The sequence below is a fragment of the Leopardus geoffroyi genome, chromosome X (genome assembly GCF_018350155.1).
Source record: "Leopardus geoffroyi isolate Oge1 chromosome X, O.geoffroyi_Oge1_pat1.0, whole genome shotgun sequence".
NCBI lineage: Eukaryota > Metazoa > Chordata > Mammalia > Carnivora > Felidae > Leopardus > Leopardus geoffroyi.
The window spans coordinates 26,794,581-26,818,760 of NC_059343.1; the positions used below are offsets into that span (position 1 = coordinate 26,794,581).

Below are 24,180 nucleotides of genomic sequence, written 5' to 3' on the forward strand. Positions count from 1 at the left end.
CCACACTGTGAATGATACAGTGAAAGGTAGTGACATTCAGAGCCAATATTCGTTTCAATTTATTTTTTTAGGTGTACAACATGATGATTTGAAATATGTATATATTGCAAATTGATGACTGTAACACTGGTCGCCAAAATACCTACACATTTTTTCTTGTGACAAGAACTTAAGATTTACTCACTTAGCCACTTTCAATTATACAGCACAGTACAGTATTGTTAATTGTCTCTATGCTGTATGTTACATCGCCAAAACTTATCTTATCGACAGAAGTTTCTACCTTTTGACCACCTTCACTCCTTTCTCCCAACCCTGCCTATGGCCATCACTCATCTGGTTCTGTGTATCTATGAGTTTCCTTTTCTTTAGAGTTCACATATAAATGAGATCATGTATTTATCGTTTTCTAACTGAGTGTAGTTAGCATCACGCCTGCAAGGTCCATCCAGGTTGTCACAAATGGCAGGATTTTATTCTCTTTGATGGTTTTTCATTGAATACACACACACACACACACACACACACACACACACACTACGTTTTCTTTTTTTTTTTTTTTTTTTTTTTTTTAAATTTTTTTTTTCAACGTTTATTTATTTTTTGGGACAGAGAGAGACACAGCATGAATGGGGGAAGGGCAGAGAGAGAGGGAGACACAGAATTGGAAACAGGCTCCAGGCTCTGAGCCATCAGCCCAGAGCCCGACGCGGGGCTCGAACTCACGGACCGCGAGATCGTGACCCGGCTGAAGTCGGACGCTCAACCGACTGCGCCACCCAGGCGCCCCACACACTACGTTTTCTTTATCGGTCATTGGACATGACGGTTGATGCCATGTCTTGGCTATTATAACTGATGCTGCAGGGAACACTGTGGTTCAGATATTTTTTTTGAGATAGTGATTATGCTTCCTTCAGATAAATACCCAGAACTGGAATTACTGGATCATGTAGTACTTGAACTTCTAAATTTTTGAGGAACCTCCATACTATGTTTTCCATAGTGGCTGCACCAGTTTGCATTCCTGCCACAATGCCCAAGAATTCCCTTTGCTCCACATCCTTACCAACACTTGTTATCTCTGGTCTTTTTGATAACAGCCATTCCACCAGGTGTGAGGTGAAATCTCATTATGATTTTGACGTGTATTTCCCTGGACATGAGTGATGTTCAGCACTTTTTCATGTACCTTTTGGCCATCTATTTGAGAGCAGGAAGCATGTACCTGCTGGACATAAACATTGGAAAATGTCTATTTAGCTCTTCTTCCTATTTGAAAATCAGATTTTTTTTTTCTATTGAGTTGTAGGAGTTCATGTATTTTGGATGATAATCTCTTATCAGAGAAAGGATCTGCAAATATCTTCTTCCATTCCATAGGTTGCCTTTTTCGTTGATGGTGTCTTCGGCCGTGCAGAAGGTTTTCAGTTGAACGTAGTCCTACTTGTTTGCTTTTGCTTAACTGTGCTTGTGGTGCTAAGTCTAAAAAGTCCTTGCTGAGACAGGTGGCAAGGAGCTTACCTCCTAAGACTTGTATTGTTTCAGGTCATACGTTCAAGTCTTTAACCCGTTTTGAGTTGGGTTTTGTGCAAGGTACAAGATAGTAGTCTAGCTTCATTCTTTTGCCTATGGATATCCAGTTTTCCCAACACCATTCACTGAAGAGACTTTCTTTTCCCCATTGTATATCCTTGGCTCCTTTGTCATAGATAAATTGAGTATATATGCATGGGTTTATTTCTGGGCTTTCTACTCCGTTGCGTCGATCTTTCTGTTTGATTTTAAATGTCAATACCACATTGCCTGGACCATTATGGCTTGGTAATATGGTTTGAGATCAGGAACCATCATGCCTCCAGCTTTGGTCTTTGTCAAGATTGCTTTGGCTATTGGGGGTCTTTGGTGGTTCCATGCCTATTTTAGGGTTGGTCTGTTTCTGTGAAAAACACCCTTGGGATTTTGATAGGGACTGCATTAACGCAAATGCTTTATGTAGGAAGGATATTTTAACAATATTCTTCTAACCCATGAGCATAAAATAGCTCTCCGTTGTTTGCATCTTCTTTCATCATTCTTCCATCGATGGTTGATAGCTTTCACTGTACAGGTCTTTCAGCACCTTCATTGAATGTATTCCCAGGTGTTTTATGTATTAACTTTTTGATGTAAATGGGGTTGTTGTCTTAATTTCTCTTTCTGATAGCTTGTTATTAGCGTAGAGAAACAACAGGTTTCTGGATATTGATTTTGTGTCCTGCAACTTTACTGAATTCAGTTATTAGTGCTAACTAATCATTAGTTAGTGGGTGGAGTGTCTGCTAAAAATTAGTGGGTGGAGTCTTTAGGCTTTTCTCTATATAAAACACATTGTCTGCAACCTGGGGTCATTTTTGTCCTTCCTTTATGATTTGGATGGCTGGTTTTTGTTTTTCTTCAGTGACTGTTCTGGCTACGACTTCCAATACTATGTTGCATCAAAGCAGTGGGAGTGGACACCCTTGTGTTGTTCCCGGTCCTGGAGGAAAAGCTTTGTTTTTCACTGTGGAGCATGATGTTGGCGGTGGGCTTGTTCCATATGGCCTCTATTATGCTGATGTATATTCCCTCTATGCCCATTGGGTGATAGTTTCTATCATGGATGGATGTTGAATTTTGTCAAGTGCTTTTTCTTCCCCTACTGAAAGGATGGTCTGATTTTAATCCTCGGTGGCATTGCTGTGTTGTGTCATATTGATTTGCAGGCGTTGAACCATTCTTGCATCCCTGGAATGAATCCCACTGGATCGTGGTATACGATCCTTGTTATTATATTGTTGAATGTGTTGGGCTAACACTTGCCGAGGTTTCTGCATCTGTCTTTATCGTGGATATTGGCCTATCATTTTCTTCTTTTGCGGTGTCCTTGTCCGGTTGTGGTAGCAAGGTAATGCTACCCTCGTAAAATGAGCCTGGGAGTGTTCCCGCCTCTTCAATTTTTTGGAAGTGTGAAAAGGATACATATGAACTCTTTATATGTTTGGTAGAATTCACCTGAGAAGCCATGTGGACTTTTGTCGGTTGGAGGGTTTGTGATTACCAATTCAACCTCCTTATGAGTAACGGGTCTTGCCAAATCTTGTATTTCTTCATGACCCAGTCTTTGTAGGTTGCGGTATTCTAGGAATTTATCCATCCATCTCTTCGAGGTTGTCTAGGTAGTGGGCGTATAATTGTTTGTAAGCGTCTCTTACGATCCTTTGTATTTAGGACAATCTGTTTTATTATCTCCTTTTCTTGTTTTAATTTTAAATTCCAGTACACATACAGTGTTATGTTAGTTTCAGGGGTTCAATATAGTGATTCAACAATTCCGTACATCCGTGATGCTCATCATAATAAGTAAACTCCTTAATCCCCATCACCTATTACATCTCCTCTTTGATTTCTAATTTTGACTCCTTTTCTTTTGGTGAGTGTAGCTAAACGTTTGTCTATTTTTATCTTTTCAAAAACTGAGCTCCTAGTGTCATTGATCTTGCCTTTTTTTTGATGCTATTCCCTTTATTTCCACTCTGATCTTTATTTCCTTCCTTCTCTTAACTTTGGACTTTGTTCTTCTTTTTCTACTTCCGTGAACTGTAAAGTTAGGTTGTTTGAGACTTCTCTGGTGTCATGGTGTAAGTATTTATCACTGTGAACTCCCTCTTTGAACTACTTTTGCTGTGTCCCATAAATTTTGGTATGTTGTTTCCACTTTCATTTGTCTCAAGGTATTTTTTAAATTTCTCTCTTGATTTCTCTTTGACCCACTGGTTGTTGAGGAGCATGTTGTTTAATCACCTATTTGGGAATTATCTAGTTTTCTTCTTGTAACTGATTTCTAGTTTCAGACCATTGTGGTCAGAAAAGATGCTTGATTTCAATCTTCTTAAACTTACTAACACTTGTTTGGTGGCCTCTAACATAGGATCTATCCTGGAGATGGTTCCAATTACGCTTTAGAATGCATATTCTGTTTCTGGGTATCTAAGTTATCAGTTAAGTCCAGTGGTTGCCTACTGATTTTCTGTCTGTATGATTTATCCATTAATAAAGAGGGGAATATTAACGTCCCCTACTCTTACTGTATTACTGTCAATTTCTCCCTTTAGGTCTGTTAACATTTGCTGTATATATTCTAGTGCTTCTATGTTGGGTTCATAAATACATACAAATGTCATATCCTTATTGGACTGTCCCCTTATTACCTAGTGCCTTTTTTGGTGTGTCTCTTATGACAGTCTCTGTTTTTAAGCCTGTTGTGTCTGATGGCAGTAAAGCCATCCCAGCTTTGTTTTGGTTTCATTTCCATGGAATATCCTTCTCTATCCCTTTACTGTCAGTCTGCATGTGTCCTTGTATGTGAAGTGAGTCTCTTATAGGCAGCACGTAGATGGGAGTTCCTAAAAATTTCGGGTAGAGTTGATATATGCAATGTCACATTAGTCATTGAACTTCTCTGTACCTTACGCTGTGCTCACAAGTGTAGCTCCCATCTGTCACCATACAATGCTATCATTGACTACAGTCCCTGTGCTGTGCCTTTTATTCCTTGACTTAATCATCCCATAACCGGAAGACTGTTATTTCCCACTCACCTTCACCCATTTTGCCCCATCCTTTACTGCTGTCCCCTCTGGCGGCCATCAGTTTGTTCTCTGTATTTATCGGTCTGACTCTGACTCTTCTCGTTTGTGCATTTATTGTGTCTTTTAGAGTCCACATCTGAGTGAAATCACAAGGTGCTGGTCCTTTTCAGTCTTTTGTGAGTTAGCACACTGGAGTCCTGGGTGGGGCTTTTTAGATTGTAGGTTTCAGTCTGTTTTCATTTAAAGTAATATCTCAGGGGCACCTGGGTGGCTCAGTCAAGCCTCCAACGCTTGGCTTTAGCTTAGGTCATGATCGCATGGCTTCATGGGTTCGAGCTCCACATCGGGCTCTGCGCTGGCAGTGCACAGGCTGCTTGGGATTCTCTCTCGCAAGAGAAAGAAACTTAAATAATTTTTCACAGGTATGCACTTACTTTCAAAATTGTTTTCTGGCTATTTCGTATTTCCTTTGTTCTCTTGCTCTCTTCCTCTGTGATGTGATCTTCTGTAGTCATGTGCCTTGATTTGTTTATCTTTTATGTGTCTACCAAAAGTTTTTGTGTTGCGGTTACCATGAGGCTTATATAAAATCTCTGTGTCATAGTCTGTTTAAAGTTGGTAACAACTTAGTTTGAATGCATTCTAAAACTCTCCATTTTTGGGGCGCCTGGGTGGCTCAGTGGGATGAGCGTCCGACTTCGGCTCAGGTCATGATCTAGTGGTTCGTGAGTTCAAGCCCCGTGTCAGGCTCTGTGCCGACAGCTTAGACCCTGGGGCCTGCTTCGGATTCTGTGTCTCCCTCTCTCCTCCCCTTCCCTGTTGATGCTCTGTCTCTGTCTCAAAAATAAATAAAAAACAAAAAAATAAAAAATAAAAACTCTCCATTGTTACTCCTCTCTCAACATTTTACACTTTTGATGACACAATTTATATCTTTTTATCTAGTGCATCCATTAATGGATCACTGTTATTTTTACTACTTTTGCCTTTTAACGTTCATATGAAATTTCTAAGCGATTAACCTACCACCATTACAGCATTATTCTGAATGTAATGATGTATTTACCTTTACCAGTAAGGTTTATATTTTCATATATGTTCCTGTCACTAATTAGTGCCCTTTGAGCTTAAAGAAGCCCCTTTGGCCTCTCTTGTAAGACTGGCCGAGTGGTGTGAATTCCATCAGCTTGTGTGGAAAACTCTTCTATCTTTGCTTCACTTCTGCAGGACAGGTTTGCCGAATAGAGTATTGTGGATGGCAGTTTTTTTCTTTCCACACTTGGAATATATCATGGAACTCCATTCTGACCTGCAGAGTTTGTGCTGACAAATCTGATGGTCTTATATGGGTTCCCTTGTACTTCACACATTTTCTTGGCTGCTTAAGATTCTCTCCTTGTCTGTATCTTCTGACAATTTAATTATAACGTGTCTGGGTGTGTGTCTCTTAATTCCTCTTACTTGGAACTCTCTGGGCTCCCGGATCTGGCTGTCTGTTTCCTTGCTCAAGTTAGGAAAGTTTTTTGACCCTTTCTTTCTCTCTCTGCTCCTCTGAGACCCCTCTAATGTGAATATTTGTCAGCTTGATCGTATTCTAGAAGTCTCTTAGGCCATTTTCAGTCTTTGCTCTTCTGATGGATGGATTCTACTGTCCTGTCTGGGACTGCTCATCCATTCTTTGAGTGTATGTCATCTGTTACTGAACCCCTCTCAAGTATTTTTCAGCTCAATTATTGTATTCTTCAGCTCTGGGGTTTCAACTGGGTACTGTCTTCTGTTTTCTCTGTCTTTGGTGAAGTTTTCACCTTAGCTGCATTGCTCCCGAGACCGTGATGAGCATCACTAGGACCATCGTTTTGAACTCTATCACTAAAATCACTCATGTCCACTTCATTAACAGCTCTTTTGAGGTTTTGTTTTGTTCTTTCATTTTCCTTGACAGTCTGTGTTGGTTTCTATGCACTGGATAAAACAGCCACCTCTCCCAGTCTTGGACTGGTTTAAAATCCTTGTAGACGAATCTTCTCTTTCAACTCTGCCCTAGCTCTTGGTTGTCTCTCAAACGTTTGTTTGTCCAAGCAGCTTTCTTGGTTCTTAGTGGCACCCAGTGATTGAGGGCAAGCCAAGACCTGTCAGTGTGCCAAAGGGGAGGATCTCAGCCAGCAGCTTTTCAAGCCTGCGGATCTACTCTGTTCGGGGCAAGGCTGGGAGGTGGGAGGGGGCGTTGGTTCCCTGTGCTCTGAGCCCCGAGGGAGAGCCGTTTACATTTTTTTGTTGGCCACCATCCCACCGAACCTGTGAACACAAGCCCTACTGGCCACTGAATCCGGATGATCAAGCTCTGTGTCTCCCGGGTGGCAGCCTTGAAAACCAAGAGATCGCACGTGACCTGGAGGGAGGCGGCGGGAGGGCAGCAAGATGGTAACCGCCAGCCTCCACGTTTGCCGGGGAGTATTTCAGGTGGTCCCTGTGTGTGTGTTAAATTAGAAGCCTACTCCTCAGGCTGAAGCTGTTGTGATAAATAAGGCGGCCTCTCTGAAGACGGAGTGGGTGTATTTTACTCTGTCGCCCCTGCGCGGAGCCCCGAGGGGTTAGCCATGGTGAGTCCGTGTGAGCCCTTGGCTATCTTGGACTCATGCCCTGTTGAATTGAAAGCCACATGTTCTGGGGGCCCATCTCTCAGGCAGGAGTCTGGAAAGCTGGGGCATCAGATGCGAGCTTCAGCGCTCTCCCCGGGAAGGCTGTGAGCTCCTTTGCAGTTGCGTGTTGCCACACGGGGGCTGGAGTTTAGGACGGCATTGCGTTGTGTCTCAGCCTCTCCTACCTGTTTCAACGCGGGGTGTTTGTCCCCCCCGCCGTTTGTCTGCAGTGTGTAGGAGTCACTGACATGTGCTGGGTTTCTTTCAGAGGGAATTGTTCCGTATGCAGTTATAGATTTGGTAGGTCTGTGGGAGGAGGTAATTTCAGGACTCTGCCACCGCCATCTTTAACCAGAACCTCCAAGTAAACCTGTTAAGTATGTGGATTGTTTCTCTGTCTACACAAGGATGTGTTGTGCTTGCTTTCTAAAACGAATGCTTCTTGCGTAGACGGGGCTCGGCTAGACAAGGTAGGAGAGGGTTGATTTATGGAGGCGGGCAACATATTTAGGACCTTGTTTGGGGTCGTGATAGGGGCCGACGCCGATGTCCAAACTCATCCAGACACAGACATGTGTGCATTTCGTGGTGTAACACACTCTTCAAGAAAGTGAAAAAAATCAAAAGAAGGTAGGGAAAGGAAGAAAGGAACACGGAGAAGTGTTCTAGATCATAGGTGACTAGGACGAAATGAGAACTAAGGGCAAATGTGACCCTTCACTGGATGGAAAGCTATAAAGAATATCACTGGCCGAACTGGGGCTATTTCAATTTCAATTATGTAGACTATTGTATCAGTGTTAATTTCCTGTGTGATAATTCTTTAGTTAAAACAATTTTTAACGTCTATTTGTGAGAGGGAGCGAGTGCGTGTGTGAGCAGGGGAGGGCCAGAGGGAGAAAGAGACAGAGGCTTGGAAGCAGGCTCTGAGCTATGGGTGCACAGCCCGATGTGGGGCTCAAACTCACAAACTGGGACATCATGACCTTGGCCGAAGTCGGATGCTTAACTGGCTGAGCCACCCAGGCCCCCCCTCCCCCCCGTGTGATAATTCTGTAAGAGAGGACCTTTAGTCTTAGAAGATAGGTGGTGAAGTGTCATTATGTGTGGAATATAATTATCAAATGCGCCAGTTAAATATACAAACCAACAAACTCTGCACACGTATAATAGGCACTTACACTGCAAACATACACCGTCTGCATACAGAGGTGTATACACAGAGAGCAAACGTGGCAACATGTTCAATTAACTCCAATTCTGCCATAGTTTGAAATTACTCGGAATAAGCAGCTAGGGAACCTCTTTACCCAAATTGGATGAAAAAGTGGGAAGAAGGTAAGGGGTAGTCAGCAATTAGGACTTGTCACTAAGTCACAGACCCCTGTATATGTAGTTCACGAAAGCCAAAAGAAGGTAGACTTTGTTAATTTGTCTCTTCCAACACAATGTAAGCTTCGTGATGTTGTCCCCATCACAGAACGTACGGGAAGCCACATAGGGTATGCAGAGACTTCACCGTGCTGAGTACCTGGCGGTTGCCGGAAGCACTCTGACTCATTAGGTCGCCTGGGACGACACGTTAAAAAGTCACCGGGAGACTGTCTGTAAAGAATGCGGCGTGGTTCTGCAACTCCCAGCCTTATCGCTGCTCGGACACTCAAAGCAGAAAGAATCGGGCTGCACTCACTCACATACTCGCATGCACCCTTCGAGAAGATGGTTACAGGGCTGGACAAACACCAAAAACACAGCCAGTCCACTTGACAGTAGCCAGTTAGGCGAAAGGCACCACGTACAGCTCTCCTGCCCCAACCGTCTCGGCTCTCCAAATCGTCAGGACCACAACCTGACGTGTACCGTCATTTGGGTGCTTTTTGGACACACTGCCTCTGTGCCAGTGATGACAGGCCTCGATAATGAATGCTCCTGAGCTCCCAGGGGTCTGAATCTCACTTGTTAAAAATATGCAACTCAGTTTCGCATGCTTTGCTTAGGACTTCAAAGGAAGGGGAAGTCCTGCAGCGGGAACTAACAAGGAAGGCCCGCGACCTCTGTTGTTTTTGGAGTTTACAGACTTTTCAAAGGCATCTATTGGTTCGTGTGCTGAGCTATCACTTTCGGTCGCCAACAGTCCGTGAGTTGTATTCAGATCTCACGGGGAGACAGGGAATCTGATGCCGACACCGCCCTGCATCCCGGGGGGTGCCATAAAGCCAGGAAGAGTGCTTCCCACACATTCTCTTCCTTCGCAGAAGCACTGGAACCTGGCTTTCCTACGAGATTTGACTTCTCTGGAGGGACACAGGACTCTGCCCACGGCTTGAAGGTCTAAAAATTCATCAGATTTGTGTCCACTGCCCTCTTGCCCTCTTGGGTGCCCTCATCTTCCTTCCTCTAGTCCTAAGAACCTCACTACCGTCTGAAGAGCCCAACAGTCCGGGTCTCCTCAAACCCATGAAAAGCAGCCCTCAATGGTCTCCATGTAGCAGCAGCTCACATGGGCAGGGCTTGAAAGCACTTTACCTTCATCACGTCCAACTTTCCAATTTCCCAGACCGTGGTCCCTGATCACCACAGAACTCACATCCTTCACTCTTCCTGTCCGTCCCACCAATGTTGGTTGGGCACTTGGCCTCTCTATATGCTCATCGATGGAACATCTTCAGTATCAATGAAGTATGAAATGAATTCGTCAACACACCAGGATACCAGAGGTCTACGGGTGAGGGATCAAGGAGAACACGCGTCTCTTCCCTTCCTGGAGGTAAGATCGAGAGGGTCAAGTATGACCAGTCTCGGCCCAGGGACAAGGACACAGAAAACACGGGGTCTGCCTCATGCTGTGCCTTGAGAAAGGAGGGGGACAGAGCAAGTATTTGGGGCCTTCACGACCCGCCCCCGCACGTCGAAGTCTAGCAGGGCAGGAAAATCCAACAGGCAGATGGCTGGTGACCGTCTGCCATCATTTATGTCTCATGCCCTCCAGTTTTCTTCGAACCCCGTCCTAGCAGAGAACACTGCTGAAAAACACTAGACCGTGTCCTCAACCAATTCATCTTCTACTCCAGTTCTTGTTGTTACTTAGTCACGTTTCACGAGCGTCTTCCCTTTGCTTAAGCCTCCCTCGTCTTCGAGATGACCCAGTCCTTTACGTCCCTGAAGAGACAGAAATCCTCCAACTTCCCTCGTCTCGGCTGCGAATGCTTTCTCAGAAGTGGCTCGTGCGTTTACGTGGCGCAACGCGCTGTAATTCGTTTTCTGCGTTTGACCTTGTGCCCGCATCTTCCTCCTACCTGCTTGCCACGCCTTCACTACCCCGCCACCCAAATGGAGGTCTGCCTCCAGACACCGGATCCCAGCACCTTCGTGACCAGCTTCTCAGCTCACGCCTTGCAGCTGTCGACTCTGTGGAAGGCGCCATCAAATCCCCGAGCCCATCCTTTCACACCAGTTACGGACCTGTGCTTCAACTCCTTTCCGCACATGACTTGGACCTGCCGGTTTGTCACAGTATGTCCCCAAAGGGATGACTATCTTCTTCCAACCAAGTGGCCTCGGCTCCGTTCCCAGTCAGGCCTGGAGCCCCAGGCACCGTATTTTCAGATCCTAGGCTCGCAGTCCTGTCTTCCCACCCTACCCTGATGTCTCTCAAGCCTAGACTCTGAACTCCCATAACTGGGCCTTTTGTGTTTGCCTCTTGATCTCTCTTTCCACCTATAAAAGTTTTCCTCTGGGCCGGAGACAGCTGCCAGAATAGATCTTTTGAGACATTGCGTACCTGGGAAACAGGATTTTCAGTGGCTCTCCAACACTGACCAGTAGGAGTCAAACACCTTTGCCCAACACTCAGGTCACTGTACTGGGATCCCAGCCTTCCTCTGTGGCATTATTTCCTGCCCTCCTGCTTGGACCAGATTTCTCTACAGCAGTTCTGAGCCCCTGGCCCAAGGTCTTCATTTTCACTTAATGTCATTCCTTGTTCAAAGAGTGCTCGCTTCCTCCTTGACCCTTCAAAACTGTTCACAGAAAGCAATTCAGGGTGAAGCCTTTTCTGGCCTCCAAAATGAATGGAACTTAAAGACTAGACGGCCTTATTCCTTTCTACAATTTTCTTTCGTTACTCTAGAAAGAGGGGGAGAGAGGCAATCTCCGACAGGCTCCAGGCTCATCACAGAAGCTGACACGGGGCTCGACCCCACGACCTTGGGATTGTGACCTGAGCCAAAATCAAGAGTCAGATGCTCAACGGGCTGAGCCAGCCAGGCTGTCCCACGTGGCCTTGTCCTGAGTAATGGAACGGCGGGCCCTTGGAGGGGCCCTGGATCGTGTGACTCATTTTTGTAGGCCGAAGACATTTATGACCGTGCCTTGTACGGAGCCGACAGCAGGTGATTCGGTTCATGACGCGAACCTCCGAGCAAACAATTCACCATTTCCAGCCCCGAAGGGAAAGCAAACCGCAGGAGTAGCTAAGACACTTACCCATGGATTCCGAAGTCTGACTGCCAACCACCCGGAGCAGCATAGGCTGACTGCTGTCTGACCTCTGAAGAGAGGTAGAAGGAGAAGACACCGTTGTACCATTCACCTTGGCCTCGGCCTGGGGCTAAGGTATCCAGGAAAAAAAACAGCATTAGTTTTCATAATAAGCACTCCAATAATTGTATACGTTTAAAATGAGCGTACTCAGGACTCAGAAATTATAAGCTTTTTTCCTTAGAAACTTGCCAAGTGTTGCTGTCGATAAAGCTCCGCAGATGACGTCTTTGTATCTGAACTGTCCCCCCCCTTATACATTGGAAAAGGAATGATAGCTCCATTGGAACGAGATCTATATGATCACGAGACCCGATGACCGAACGACTTAGAAGGTCACGTGACAATGGGGAAACCAGGTGAGACCTCAAAAACGTAATGGAGAATGCATACTTTTCTGCATTGAGTAACGAGATGGAGGGAACACGTCTCAAACTTCCAAATTGCCACAAAGGTGGGACTCCGTGCGGGTAGAGCCTACCCCAGTGCATGCTCTTGCTAGGTTTTCAATGGAGGCTTCCAAAGGAGGTTTTAGGAACTAGAAACCGGGGCGCCCGGGGGGGCTCAGTCGGTCAAGCGTCCGACTTCGGCTCGCGGGTTCGTGAGTTCGAGCCGCGTACCGGACCCTGTGCTCACAGCTGGGAGCCTGGAGCCCGCCTCGGCTTCCGTGTCTCCCTTTCTCTCTGTCCCTCCCCTGCTCAAACCAAAAAAAAAGAAAAAAACAAAACAAAACAAAAAAAGAACTCCGTTTCAAGAGGGCACGATCTTCATTCGCTTTTAGGAGACAGGTGGAAACCTTCCGGTATTTATTTCCCAGCTCCACTTCGAGTGGCTCAAACACACAAAGATACAGCGGTTTCCCTCGTCGTCTTACAGCCCTTGACAGCCAGCGCTTGGCTAGGCACCTACAGAGCACTCGAGAAACGGATCCTCAGTGAGACTCGGAAAAGGCCCCAGAGCCCTACTGCCTAGCGCCGGGGCCGGGGGACAAAGGACGCGGCGGCCGCGCCGCGCGGGAGAGAGACGCGCGCCTCACTTGCTCCAGCAGCTGCCGGAGCCGCTGTAACTGCGACTCCAGCTGCTTGTTGTGGTCTTCTAGGATCTGCATCCTGGCCTCCAGGCGGCCCTTGTGCTGACGCAGGAGCTTGGCCTCGGCAATGAGCTCGGCGTCCCGGGGACTCTGGGGAGAAGTGGGCATCATCTCGGGAGGGGACGGCAGTGGGGACAGGCCTTTATGCTCGTGCTGCTGCTTGAGACGGTCATACTCGGCTTGCAGGTTCCTGTGGGCGTCAAAAAAAGTAAAAAAACAAAACAAAACAAAAAAAAAAAAAACAACAAGATCAAGTTGAACATCGCCTTCGGGTTTCCTAGAGGGCAGAGAGCTACATCTGACCACCACCAAACACAACGGCAAGCGAAAGAGAGGTACTCAATGAATGGTTTTCATGAGGACGATCAAACAAAATAAAACTGGAGGCTTCCGCTCGGTGTGGGGAGAGGCTTTTCAACCTTTTTATTTTACACGAAAGGCCTTGTAAGTGCCACATTCAGATGAATGAGCGGCAATGGGTTTAGTCATTTTGCAACCATTTCTTTCTGATGTCATGAGATCACAAGTTTGTACCTCTATCAACACTTGGTTGGCTTCAAACAAAATCAAACATGTTTGACAGCAGTGTTTTTAAAATTTTTTTTTTTTTCAACGTTTATTTATTTTTGGGACAGAGAGAGACAGAGCATGAACGGGGGAGGGGCAGAGAGAGAGGGAGACACAGAATCGGAAACAGGCTCCAGGCTCTGAGCCATCGGCCCAGAGCCCGACGCGGGGCTCGAACTCACGGACCGCGAGATCGTGACCTGGCTGAAGTCGGACGCTTAACCGACTGCGCCACCCAGGCGCCCCTCGACAGCAGTGTTTAACAGCATAGTAGGAGCGTGACTGTGACCCACCACACTCTTGTAATAAATGTGACCTATGCCGTATTCGCTTCAAAAACTTTTGGAAGACATAAAGTCGCAGCTTTCCTATGTCCTCTCCTCAATATCGAATCTCAGTCCCTCGGCCCCACCGTTTCCAAGGAGATAATGCCGTCCTGAATTCCAGGTCTGTCATTACCATGAATGTATCCACAAATAGTAGGTTGAACTTAGCAAAGATGCTGGTCTCGGGCTGGGTTGTTTTTTTTTTTTTTTTTTTTTTTTTTTTTAATCTACAAAAATGGCCATTTCCTGGGATTCAACCTCACAGCATTATTTGGCAATGTTCTTAGACTTTAAGAACATTATGTTCAAGAACGTACATACCATTCTAAGAGTCGCTTTTTGCCTTCCACACCGTTTTGGAGATTTCTCCATGTTGATACATAATAGTTGGTGATTTTAAGTGCTGTAAAGTCTTATTCTCCTGCTTGAATACGTCAACATCATCATCCTGTCAGTGGATATTTAAGTACTTTCCAACCTTTACTATTATAAACAGAGATGCAATTAACTTCCTTCTGTCTCCTTGGATACCTGTTTAACTTTGTACATGGCATCCCGCAGTACACAAATTTCAGATTGTTTTTTTAATGTTTATTTTTGAGACAGAGAGAGCGTGAGCAGGGGAGGGGCAGAGAGACAGGGAGACACAGAATCCCAAGCAGGCTCCGGGCACTGAGCTGCCAGCACAGAGCCCGACGCGGGGCTCGAACTCACGAGCTGTGAGATCATGACCTGAGCCGAAGTCGGACGCTTGACCAACTGAGCCGCCTAGGCCCCCCCTGTAGTACGCAAATTTCGAATTTCAATATATCCTCTGTGTGTTCTGCTTCTTTTGAGAAAATCTTCCTTACACCTACGGTGTCAAGTTAAAATTTTGGGGTTTTTTTGTTTTGTTTTGTTTTTACACTTAGAACTTCACCCAGACTCTTTTGTGGCTGCTGTAAAGACACGATCTGATTTTACTCCCCATCCCACAGAGAAGTGAAACCAGCCTCTTTCACTAACAAGTCCAACTTTTTGTCACTCCTTTCTAACGGTAGCTCTGCAATACGTCAAGCCCTCATCAATACACAAGTGTGCTTCTGGGCCTGTTCTGCTGGTTTATTTTTATGTTGCCGTGCAGATCGCACACTCCAACTTGCAATAAATGGGTGTCTGGGAAGCCCACCTGCTGTGTCCTGCCTTAATGGTGTCTTGGCTCTTCTTGTTGAAATTTGGGGTTTCAATTACATTGGATGGATACAGAGTCAACACGGAAGAAGTCACTTGCTGTTATCGCATTATCACATCCAAGACTTTACTCCAGTCTGACTTTGCATCCATTAATGACACTCTGCCATCCACTGGGTTTTACTCCAGCTCTTCAGGTTGAATGCTGAAACCACACTTGTTTTTTTTAATAAATCCATTTAAGACTGTAGATTTCCTTCTTGCTTTAGAAGTGCCCAGAGTACAGTTCCAAATGAGGACACTTCTGTTGGCTACCGTGTGCCTGATTACGACTCTCGATCTCTTTCTTGTAGTTCCGGTAAAAACCAAAATAAGATGAAGTATCATCTGTGAACAATGGGTATCTGGCCTCAGTTGAGAGAACTTCCTCTCCACAAACGTGGGAGGTCTAGATCTCTGAGAAAAATCCATGCGATACAAGCTAAGTTTTCCCCCTGCCCAGTCTGAGAAAGTAAGATCATCATGTGACCAGGTTTCTAGCCAAGGAAATATTTCCTGTGGGTCCCTATCTGAACTGAAAGATCCACAGGGGATGGCATGTCCTCCAAGATGCTGGATCTCCACGGTGGACAAGACCTAAAACCCAATCTATTTCCTTTTCTTTGTAAAGCTCTATCCTGGACCTAACTTTACAGGGTTTCTAGAAGGGGTGGAAAGTCACGTGGGAAATCAATACGTGATCTTTTAGACTGAAATCCTATCTGCCTGCCATCACGCTTCAAGGAAAGCTGTGTTTGCACTGTTTCACGGCAAGCTGCTTTGACCAAGCCGTAATAAGACAACTTCTCAAAACAAGTTTACCCTAAGCCAGACTCTGCACGTCAGTCCTGAAGGTGGGAACCGATCTATGTAGTTATTGACATTCGTTAAATCCAATGCCTGACTCTTGAAAAATGTTTCTGCGAACTTGAAGCAGCATCCAGTGTTTACAAGGTTTCATCCGATAGGAATCACCTTTCTTCCTCCTTGCAGGTACTACAAGCAATCCAACTTCGCCGAAAAGTCCCAGCTAATACCACCTTTTAACGCACAATCCCATTCAAGAGTCTTCTTTCTGAAAACACTATTTGTAGATGTGGACTTGAGGACAGGACCGCAAACGATTACCATCTTCTGACGTGCTCTTCTCAGAGATACAGGTAAGTGACTACATTTTCTAGAGAGGTCTTCCCTGGTATCTTGATCTTCTGGATCTAGCTGTCCAAAGAGCTCTTTTTTTTTTTTTTTTTTTAATGAGTTCATTATAAGTGTCTTTGTTCAGAAAACACGGCTTGGTGTATACAACAGGATTACATTTCTGGTTTTATGTTTGCCAGTGAAAACCAGAAACGGTTTATTTGAATCTGCCAGGGCTCCCCAAAGCTGGGCTGTAAAGAATATCAATGACTCTACAGAGGCCCCTTCTTGCCTTCCCAGATGTTGGAAATTCCTCTCAGGGGACCATTTCCTTAAAGACTCCTATCCTTCTTCAGCTCTGGATGATTCTCAGCTATTGTGACTTCAAATACTGCTTCTCTGCCATTTCCTCCACGTTCTTCGAAAGCGCCTACTAGATACATTTTGGAGCCTGGTGGTGAATTCTGTCTCTCTTGATTGCTCATTTCTTTTAATGTCCTTATCTTCTCTGATGGGGTAAAGTCTAGAATTTGTCTTATTTTTTTTTAAGTTGACTGATTTATTTTGAGAGAGAGAAGGAGAGAATCCCAAGCAGGCCCTGCACTGTCAATGGGGAGCTAGACATGGGGCTCTGTCTCATGAACCACGAGCTCACGACCTGAGCCTAAATTAAGAGTCAGGCTTCGCAGCTTAACCAACTGAGCCACCCAGGTGCCCCTAGAGTTGGTCCTCTTTGAGTTTAGGAACTTCAGTGACCACAGTTGGCGTTTGCAAAGAGGCCTTTTGCACATCCATCTGGTTCTTTCAGTTTTACACCTCTCTATAGCCAGCAGTGGGGCTCAAGGTCCTACCCCTGAGATCAAGAGTCACCTGCTCTACTGAGGGAGTCATCAGGTGCCGGAGTCGTCGTCTTACCCAGTGGTATTTCCTTATCTATTTCTTCTCCTTCTGAACTCGGCTCTGTCAGGTAATTTTATGACTGGGCCCACGCAGGGCCTCCCGTCTAGAGCTAGGCCTTCCATTGGTAGTTGACAGATGGATACGAATGCACTTATCGCTCCTTTTGTCACCAGGCAAACAGGGTTCAGGTCCTGGTTTCAAGGCTGTGTCGCGATGATCTCCTTGGCGACTGCAAGCCCCGCCTCTTCCCCTTGGAGCCTCACGCTGCATCCCCGGCTGCAGGTAAGTGAGGCAGTGCAAACTGTTCTTTGTTCACTCCAAGTACACGTCTCGACGCGTGTTTGTGGAGCCCTGGTTTTAAATGCCTGGCTCGGGGCCCCTGCCTTTTAAGGGGAGTTTTAATTCCTGTTACTGTAGCAGGAACTGAAGGTGCACTTCGTCATCTGTACACGCTGCTCAGCACGTGCGGGTTTTCTTCCTTTCATCCCATCCGTCAGCCACCACTGGATCAACGCTACAAGCAGGGGAAGGTGGCTGAAACCAAGGGCTAATGTCATGTGCATCAGCAGCCTCCCAGGACATGTTGATTTTATAGATGTAGGATCAGTGTTCCCTCAGTATTCATTCCAACATAAATTTACCGGGACAGGATTAAATGAGCCCAACAAGGGCCTTTCTCCTAAACACACAGGTGACACGCATAAATCTTCCATTAAGCTCAATAACAAAGTTGATTTCCAGGGACTAGTTTTTCCTCCTAAGACTCTGAAGCAGGAGAAGCTGTCAGGCCACAGGTTCAAAAAGAGCTCAAAAGAGGGACCTTGGCCAGCAACCACGTAAAATACCAAGTATTTGAAAAAGAGACGTGTGACGTGTCGAATTAAAAGATAACTTTTCCTAACACATGTAGTCCGGGTTGCGGCGTCGTTAGGGCCTATTTTTGCGACAGGAAAGAGCAAAATAGGGAAATACTTATTTTCTGATCTTGAAGAAAATCTGTGCCAGTGCCTTTTAAAGTTCATCATAACGCTAGGTTTTTTGGACACACTGTAGGGGAGATCGTTCCCATACAAGACCAATAGAATACTTAGTTCCAAAGGAAGTTGTTTTAAAGCTCAACCACAAATACTGGCTGCCAATTTATATACTGCTAACAATGTCTATCGTGTTCTTGAAGTTGTACATCTCACCCCTCTCAATTCTCTCATTAGAATGTATTTATGATGTCATTTCAATAGAAACGAATGGATGCCAGCAATCGGATGACGACTCCAGGGAGAATCTATTTACGCTCTTGATTATCTGGTAAGTTATATTTCTCTGGTAGCTCCCTAAAGAACACTAATTCAAATTCACCGCACATATTTCTTCCGGCAGCCAGTCCTCCTGAAAAGAAGGCTCCCGTTATTAAGTTCTTATTCTCCGTACAGCTTTAAAAAAAAATCCCTCCAGCCGACAATTATGTAGATGCATCTGATTATTTTAGGTCATCCAGTGGACAAGCATGGGTGTCCAGATACAAATTGACATGAAAAATTTTCTCTTCCAGTGCACGTGGAACATTCTCCCAGACAGATCACTTGTTAGGCCACAAAACAAGTCTCAACAAGTTTAACAAGACTGAAATCACATCAAGCCTCTTTTCTGACCACAAGGGTACGTAACTAGAAATCAATTGCAAGAAAAAAATACTGGAAAGACACAAACACGTGGAAAGTCAACCAGGAATGGGTCAACCAAAAATTCAAAGACGAAAAAAAAAATACATAGAAATGAAAATGGGAACAGGATGGTTCAAAATCTTTGAGCCACAGCAAGAGAAATTCTAAGAGGAAAATTTACAGGGATACAGGCCTACTTCTAGAAACAAGCAAAGTCCCAAATAAACTAACCTACAACTAAAGGAACTAGAAAAGGAAAAACCAACACTACCCAACAAAGTCCAAAGTTAGTAGAAGGAAGGAAATCATAAAGATCAGAGTGGCATGAATGAAACAGACGAAAAAACCAGAACAGATCGATGAAACCAGGGGCTGGTTCTTGGAAACGATCAACAAAATTGCTATAAGCCTTTAGCCAGACTCATCAAGAAAAAAGAGTACACACATAAAACCAGAAATGAAAGGGGATAAAGAACAGCCAACAAGACAGAAATAAAAAGAATTACATACCAATAAATTGGACAACCTAAAATGAATGGATAAGTTCCTGGAAAACTACAGTCTCTCAAAACTGAATTAGGAAGAAACAAAGTTTGACTACATCGATCAGTAGTACTGAAAATGAATCGGTAATCCAAAAAACTCCCAACAAACACAAGTCTGGGACCAGACGGCTTCACGGGTATTTTATAGTAAACATTTTTTTTATTAAAAAAATTTTTTTAATGTTTCTTTTTTTTTTTTTTTTGAGAGAGAGAGACAGAGTGCGAGCAGGGGAGGGGCAGACACAAAATCTGAAGCAGGCTCCAGGCTTTGAGCTGTCAGCACAGAGCCCAACGTGGGGCTCGAACCCATGGACCGCGAGATCATGACCTGAGCCGAAGTCAGACGCTTAACCGACTGAGCCACTCAGGGGCCCCTTTATTAGAACTAATACCTGTGGTTAAAAAAAAAAAAAAAAGTTCCAAAGAAAAAGGAGATTACAGGCCCAAGATCCCTGATAAACATAGATGAAAAAATCTTCCACAAAATTGAGCAAACGATACACCACATTATGAAAATGAAGGATCAAAGCCTTATGATTATTCCAATAGATGAAGCAAAAGCATTTGACAAACCTTAACATCCATTCACGATAAAACCTCTCAACAAAGTGGGCTTAGAGAGAACACACTGCAACATAAGAAAGGCCATATATGACAAACCCACAGCTAACATCATAGTCACTGTGGGAAAACTTTAGAGCTTTTCCTCTAATGTCTGGAACAAGACAAGGCTGTCTCCTCTCACCACTTTTATTCAACATACTCCTGGAAGTCCTGGCCACAGCAATCTGACAAGAAATAAAGGGCATCCCAACTGGAAGGGAAGAAATAGAACTGTCACTATTTCCAGTTGACATGATACTATATAGGGAAAACCCTAAAGACTCTAAGAAGTAATGAATGAATTCACTAAAGTTGCAGGACACGAAATGAATATGCGGCAATATGCTGCATTTCTATAGACTAATAACGGACTAGCAGAAAGTCAGAAAATCCCATTTGCAACAGCATCAAAAAGAATAAAATACCTAGGAATAAAATTTAACCGAGGAGGTGAAACGCTTGTACTCTGAAACCTCTAAGACTATGATGAAAGAGGTCACAGACTGATGCAAAGATATTCCATGTTCATGGACTGGAAAAATTAATATTGTTGAAGCGTCCATACTACTCAAAGCAATCTACAAGAGTCAAGGCAATCTCTATCAGAATACCAATAATATTTTTCACAGAAGTAGAACCCATAATCCCAAAATTTCTATGGAATCACACAAGATCCTGAAAAGCCAAAGCAATCTTGAGAAAGAAGGACAAATCTGGTGGTAACACAATCCCAGATTTCAAGTTATACTACAAAGCTACGGCAATCAAAATAGGATTGTACCGGCACGAAAAAGGACACCTAGATCACTGGAACAGAACAGAGAGCCCAGAAATAAACACACACTTGTATGGTCAACAGTCTACGACAAAGGATCCCGGAATACCTAACGGGGAAAGATCATTTCTTCAATAAATGGTGCTGGGAAAACTGGACTGCTACCTGCCAGAGAATGAAATCGGACCATTTTCTTACTCCATACATAAACATGAACTTAGGATGGATTAAAGACCTAAATGTGAGAGCTCAAGGAAAACACAGCCAACAATCTGTTGGCCTTTGGCCTTAGCCACATTGTTGTGGATATGTCTCCTCAGGAAAGGCAGACAAAAGCCAAAATAAACTGCAACTACATCAAAGTGAAAAGCTGCTACACAGCAAAGGACATCACCAACCAACCAGAAAACGTATTGAATGGGAAAAGATATTTGCAAATGATATATTCGAGAAGGGGTTAATACACATCATGTCTTAAACAACTCCTGCAACTCAACACCAAAAAACCCCAAATAATCCAATTAAAACAGGGGCCAAGAACTTGCATACACTTTTTCTAAAGACGACATACAGCTAGCCAATGGGCCCATGAAAATAATGTCTAACATCACCGATCATCCAGGAAATGCAAATCCGAACTGCAGTGAGATAGGCCCTCACACTTGTCAGAGTGGCTATTATCAAAAAAGCAAGAAACAAGTGTTGGCACAGAGGGGGAGAAAAAGGACCCCGTGTGCACCCCTGGTGGGAATGTAAATTGGTACAGCCTCTGTGGAAGACGGTACGGCGTTTCCTCGAAAAATTCACAATTGTACTACCATACATAAGATCCAGGAAATCTACTTCTGGGCATTTGAAGAAAAGACTAACCCAGAAAGATGTATGCACCCCCATGTGTGCAGCAGCGTTGTTTACAAGAGCAAAAAACACCCACACGTCCACTGAAAGAAACATAAAGATGTGGTGTATCAACACTGGAACATTAACCGTAACAAAGGAAAGAAGTCTTGCTATTTGTGACAACACGGATGAACCTAGAGAGTATTACGCCTAGTGGAGTCAGTCAGACCGAGAGAGGCCAATAAGCAGAGGATTTCACTTATATGGGGAGTCTAAAACACAATAGGAACAAATCCCAAACAGAACAGACTCATCGGTGCCAAGACCTAGTGGCTGCCTGAGGGGAGAAGTAGAGAGGCGAATGAGGGGAAGGGGATTAAGAGGGATCAACTTTCGGTTCTAAAATACCTCCTGTGGATGAAAAGTACAGTATAGGGTTTGGGAGTATCGTCAATACTGGTAAGCTTAGCATCGGGGGCACCGCATACTGTACAGAATTTCGAAATCACTACGTTGTACGTGGGAAACTGACACGACACTGTATGTCAATCACGCTTCAGTGCAAAAATTCTAACTATGTCAGACACAAAAATAAACATATTTAAAAAGAACTCGTGAAAAATAGAACAGTGTGAAAGGACTGAGGTAACGTCAGTTACATATGAAAATGAGCAAATGAACATGTTGGCTCATGTTCTTTACTTGAGAACTTCAGAGACACTGCCCTACGAGCACTGAACGGTACTCTAGAATACAAGGTCACACTAAAGCAAAGTCCATTCTTCAGCATGGGGCGCCAGGCTGGCTCAGTTGTAAGAGACCGCGACTCTTGATCTTGAGGTCATGAGTTCGAGCCACACCCTGAGTGTACAGATGGCTTAAAAATAAATAACCTTAGGAAAAATTTCCTAAGCAATTAATGGACGAAAGAATCAAACTGGCCTTAGATCTACCTGCGGAGAACATGAAAGCACCTGGCCCCTCTAGCAATCCTAACTAGCTACATGCCAGTCAGGATGAAGAACATGATGACAACAACCTCTGTGAGTTTACAGAATTCAGGTGTTGAGTTCACGGTGGGTCATCTGCTCCTTAGATGGAACTTCCGTGCCATGCGTAATGACATCATTGCATAATGCTATCTCTTACCAGGAAGAGACACTGAACTGTATACCAACGCATGAGCACATACAGCGTCTATTACATCAAGAGGGAACAGCGACAAAGGTCTGCATCTAAAAAGATGAGGCCCACAGAAATCCAGCTTTACCCTCACACTTTATAAAAAGCAGCTCAGTCATAGCCACCAATCTGGATCCAGGCGAATATAGTCTATCATATAGAATTATCACAGCTACTATAAAGCTAGCAAATGGGCAGTTTCTAAAAAAAAAAAAAAAAAATGGGAAAGACAAGTTTTGCAAGGCTGAAGAATTTTAAAAATGGGCAACGGCACAGAGCTTTTTCCATTATAATAAATTTAAAGCTATACTGTAAAATCTTATCAAGCACCCGGTCAAAAATACTCCTCAACTAGACAGCAAAAGACATTAGTGCACCTTGGCATTGCCAGTGTTAATGAAGGAGCAGCTCACAGGGTGGGAAGTGAAAGTAGGCCTATTTTAGGTCTGTCTTAAGCAAAAACAGGAAAAATGGCAGGACCCCCCGAGGCTCTTCTTTCTAATCCTTCTCTCTTAACACTGTCATCCTTTCATGTATTCAGAGCTCTTAATTCCAACCCCTTTCCCACTGAAATTTGCTCAGCGTAAAGGTGTTATACAAGTCTATTACACCTTACTTGGCTCTTACAATAATGTACCATTTCTCCCAGGGATAGCTCCATTAAAAGAGATGTTGAAGCACGTACAGGAAAATTAGGTTGTTTGTGACACATCGCCGTTTTTGGTGCCTTTTACCATCCATGGCCGAGGAGGGAATTAGAACATGGTGTGAGGGGTGGCTCAGTTGGTTAAGCGTCCAACTCTTGGTTTGGGCTCAGGTCATGATCTCACGGTTCAGGAGTCTGAGCCCCTGTCAGGCTCCCTGCCCCTCCCTCACTTGGGCGCTCGCTCGCTAGCTCGCAAAATGAATAAACATTAAAAAAACAAGAACATGGTTTGAGCGCGTGGTTCTCGAATCAGAAAGACCCTGATGCACGACTCGACTCTGCCATTTGCTGACTCTCTAGGCAAATGACTTAAGGACCCGTTTCATCAGGGTGAGGCATTAATGAGCCGGTATGTGGCCCATTTTCCGTATGTGCAGATGGCTCAGAACCATGGCCAGTTCCTCCTGTTCATTATTATTACTTCTTTCTCTCTACATTCTGTACTTTTTAGATTTAGAAATCCGGTGGGCTGAAAGCTTCCTACCAAAAATAAATAAATAAATAAATGATCTGAAATGAAAGCTATCAACTAAAGCTTGGCAGAAAATAAACACATACAGTGCTTACAAATGGATTCTTCAGTATTTGTCTTCCTTCTATATACATCACTTCTAGCTCCCCGCCCCCCAGTCAATACTGCACCAACCCCAGACTTTGGCCTTTTTTTTGGTCTTTTCCATCAACTGTGCTACAGTCAAGTGTACCACAGCTGAGCACCTAGGCAAAATAAAATCACTGAGCTAAGATCACTAGGAAGAGATTTCCTTTAAAATCATCCAACTATGGCCACCGATCATAAAATGTTCAGACCAGGTCTACAGGGTTAATGTATCTAGATGTACTCTGTTTTG

At 44.4% G+C, this 24,180-nt stretch overlaps 1 protein-coding gene across 13 annotated transcripts in view; it reads right to left on the reverse strand.

The window, feature by feature from the left end:
• Positions 1-24,180, reverse strand: part of DMD (dystrophin) — a 2,127,700-nt gene that overhangs the window by 20,146 nt on the left and 2,083,374 nt on the right. For all 13 annotated transcript variants that reach the window (XM_045472664.1, XM_045472669.1, XM_045472671.1 and 10 more), the window contains 2 exons: positions 12,825-13,068; positions 11,735-11,858 (listed from right to left, as the gene is read on the reverse strand). In XM_045472664.1, the coding sequence (XP_045328620.1) occupies positions 11,735-11,858; positions 12,825-13,068 (368 nt within the window). The remainder of the gene's footprint in view (positions 1-11,734; positions 11,859-12,824; positions 13,069-24,180) is intronic.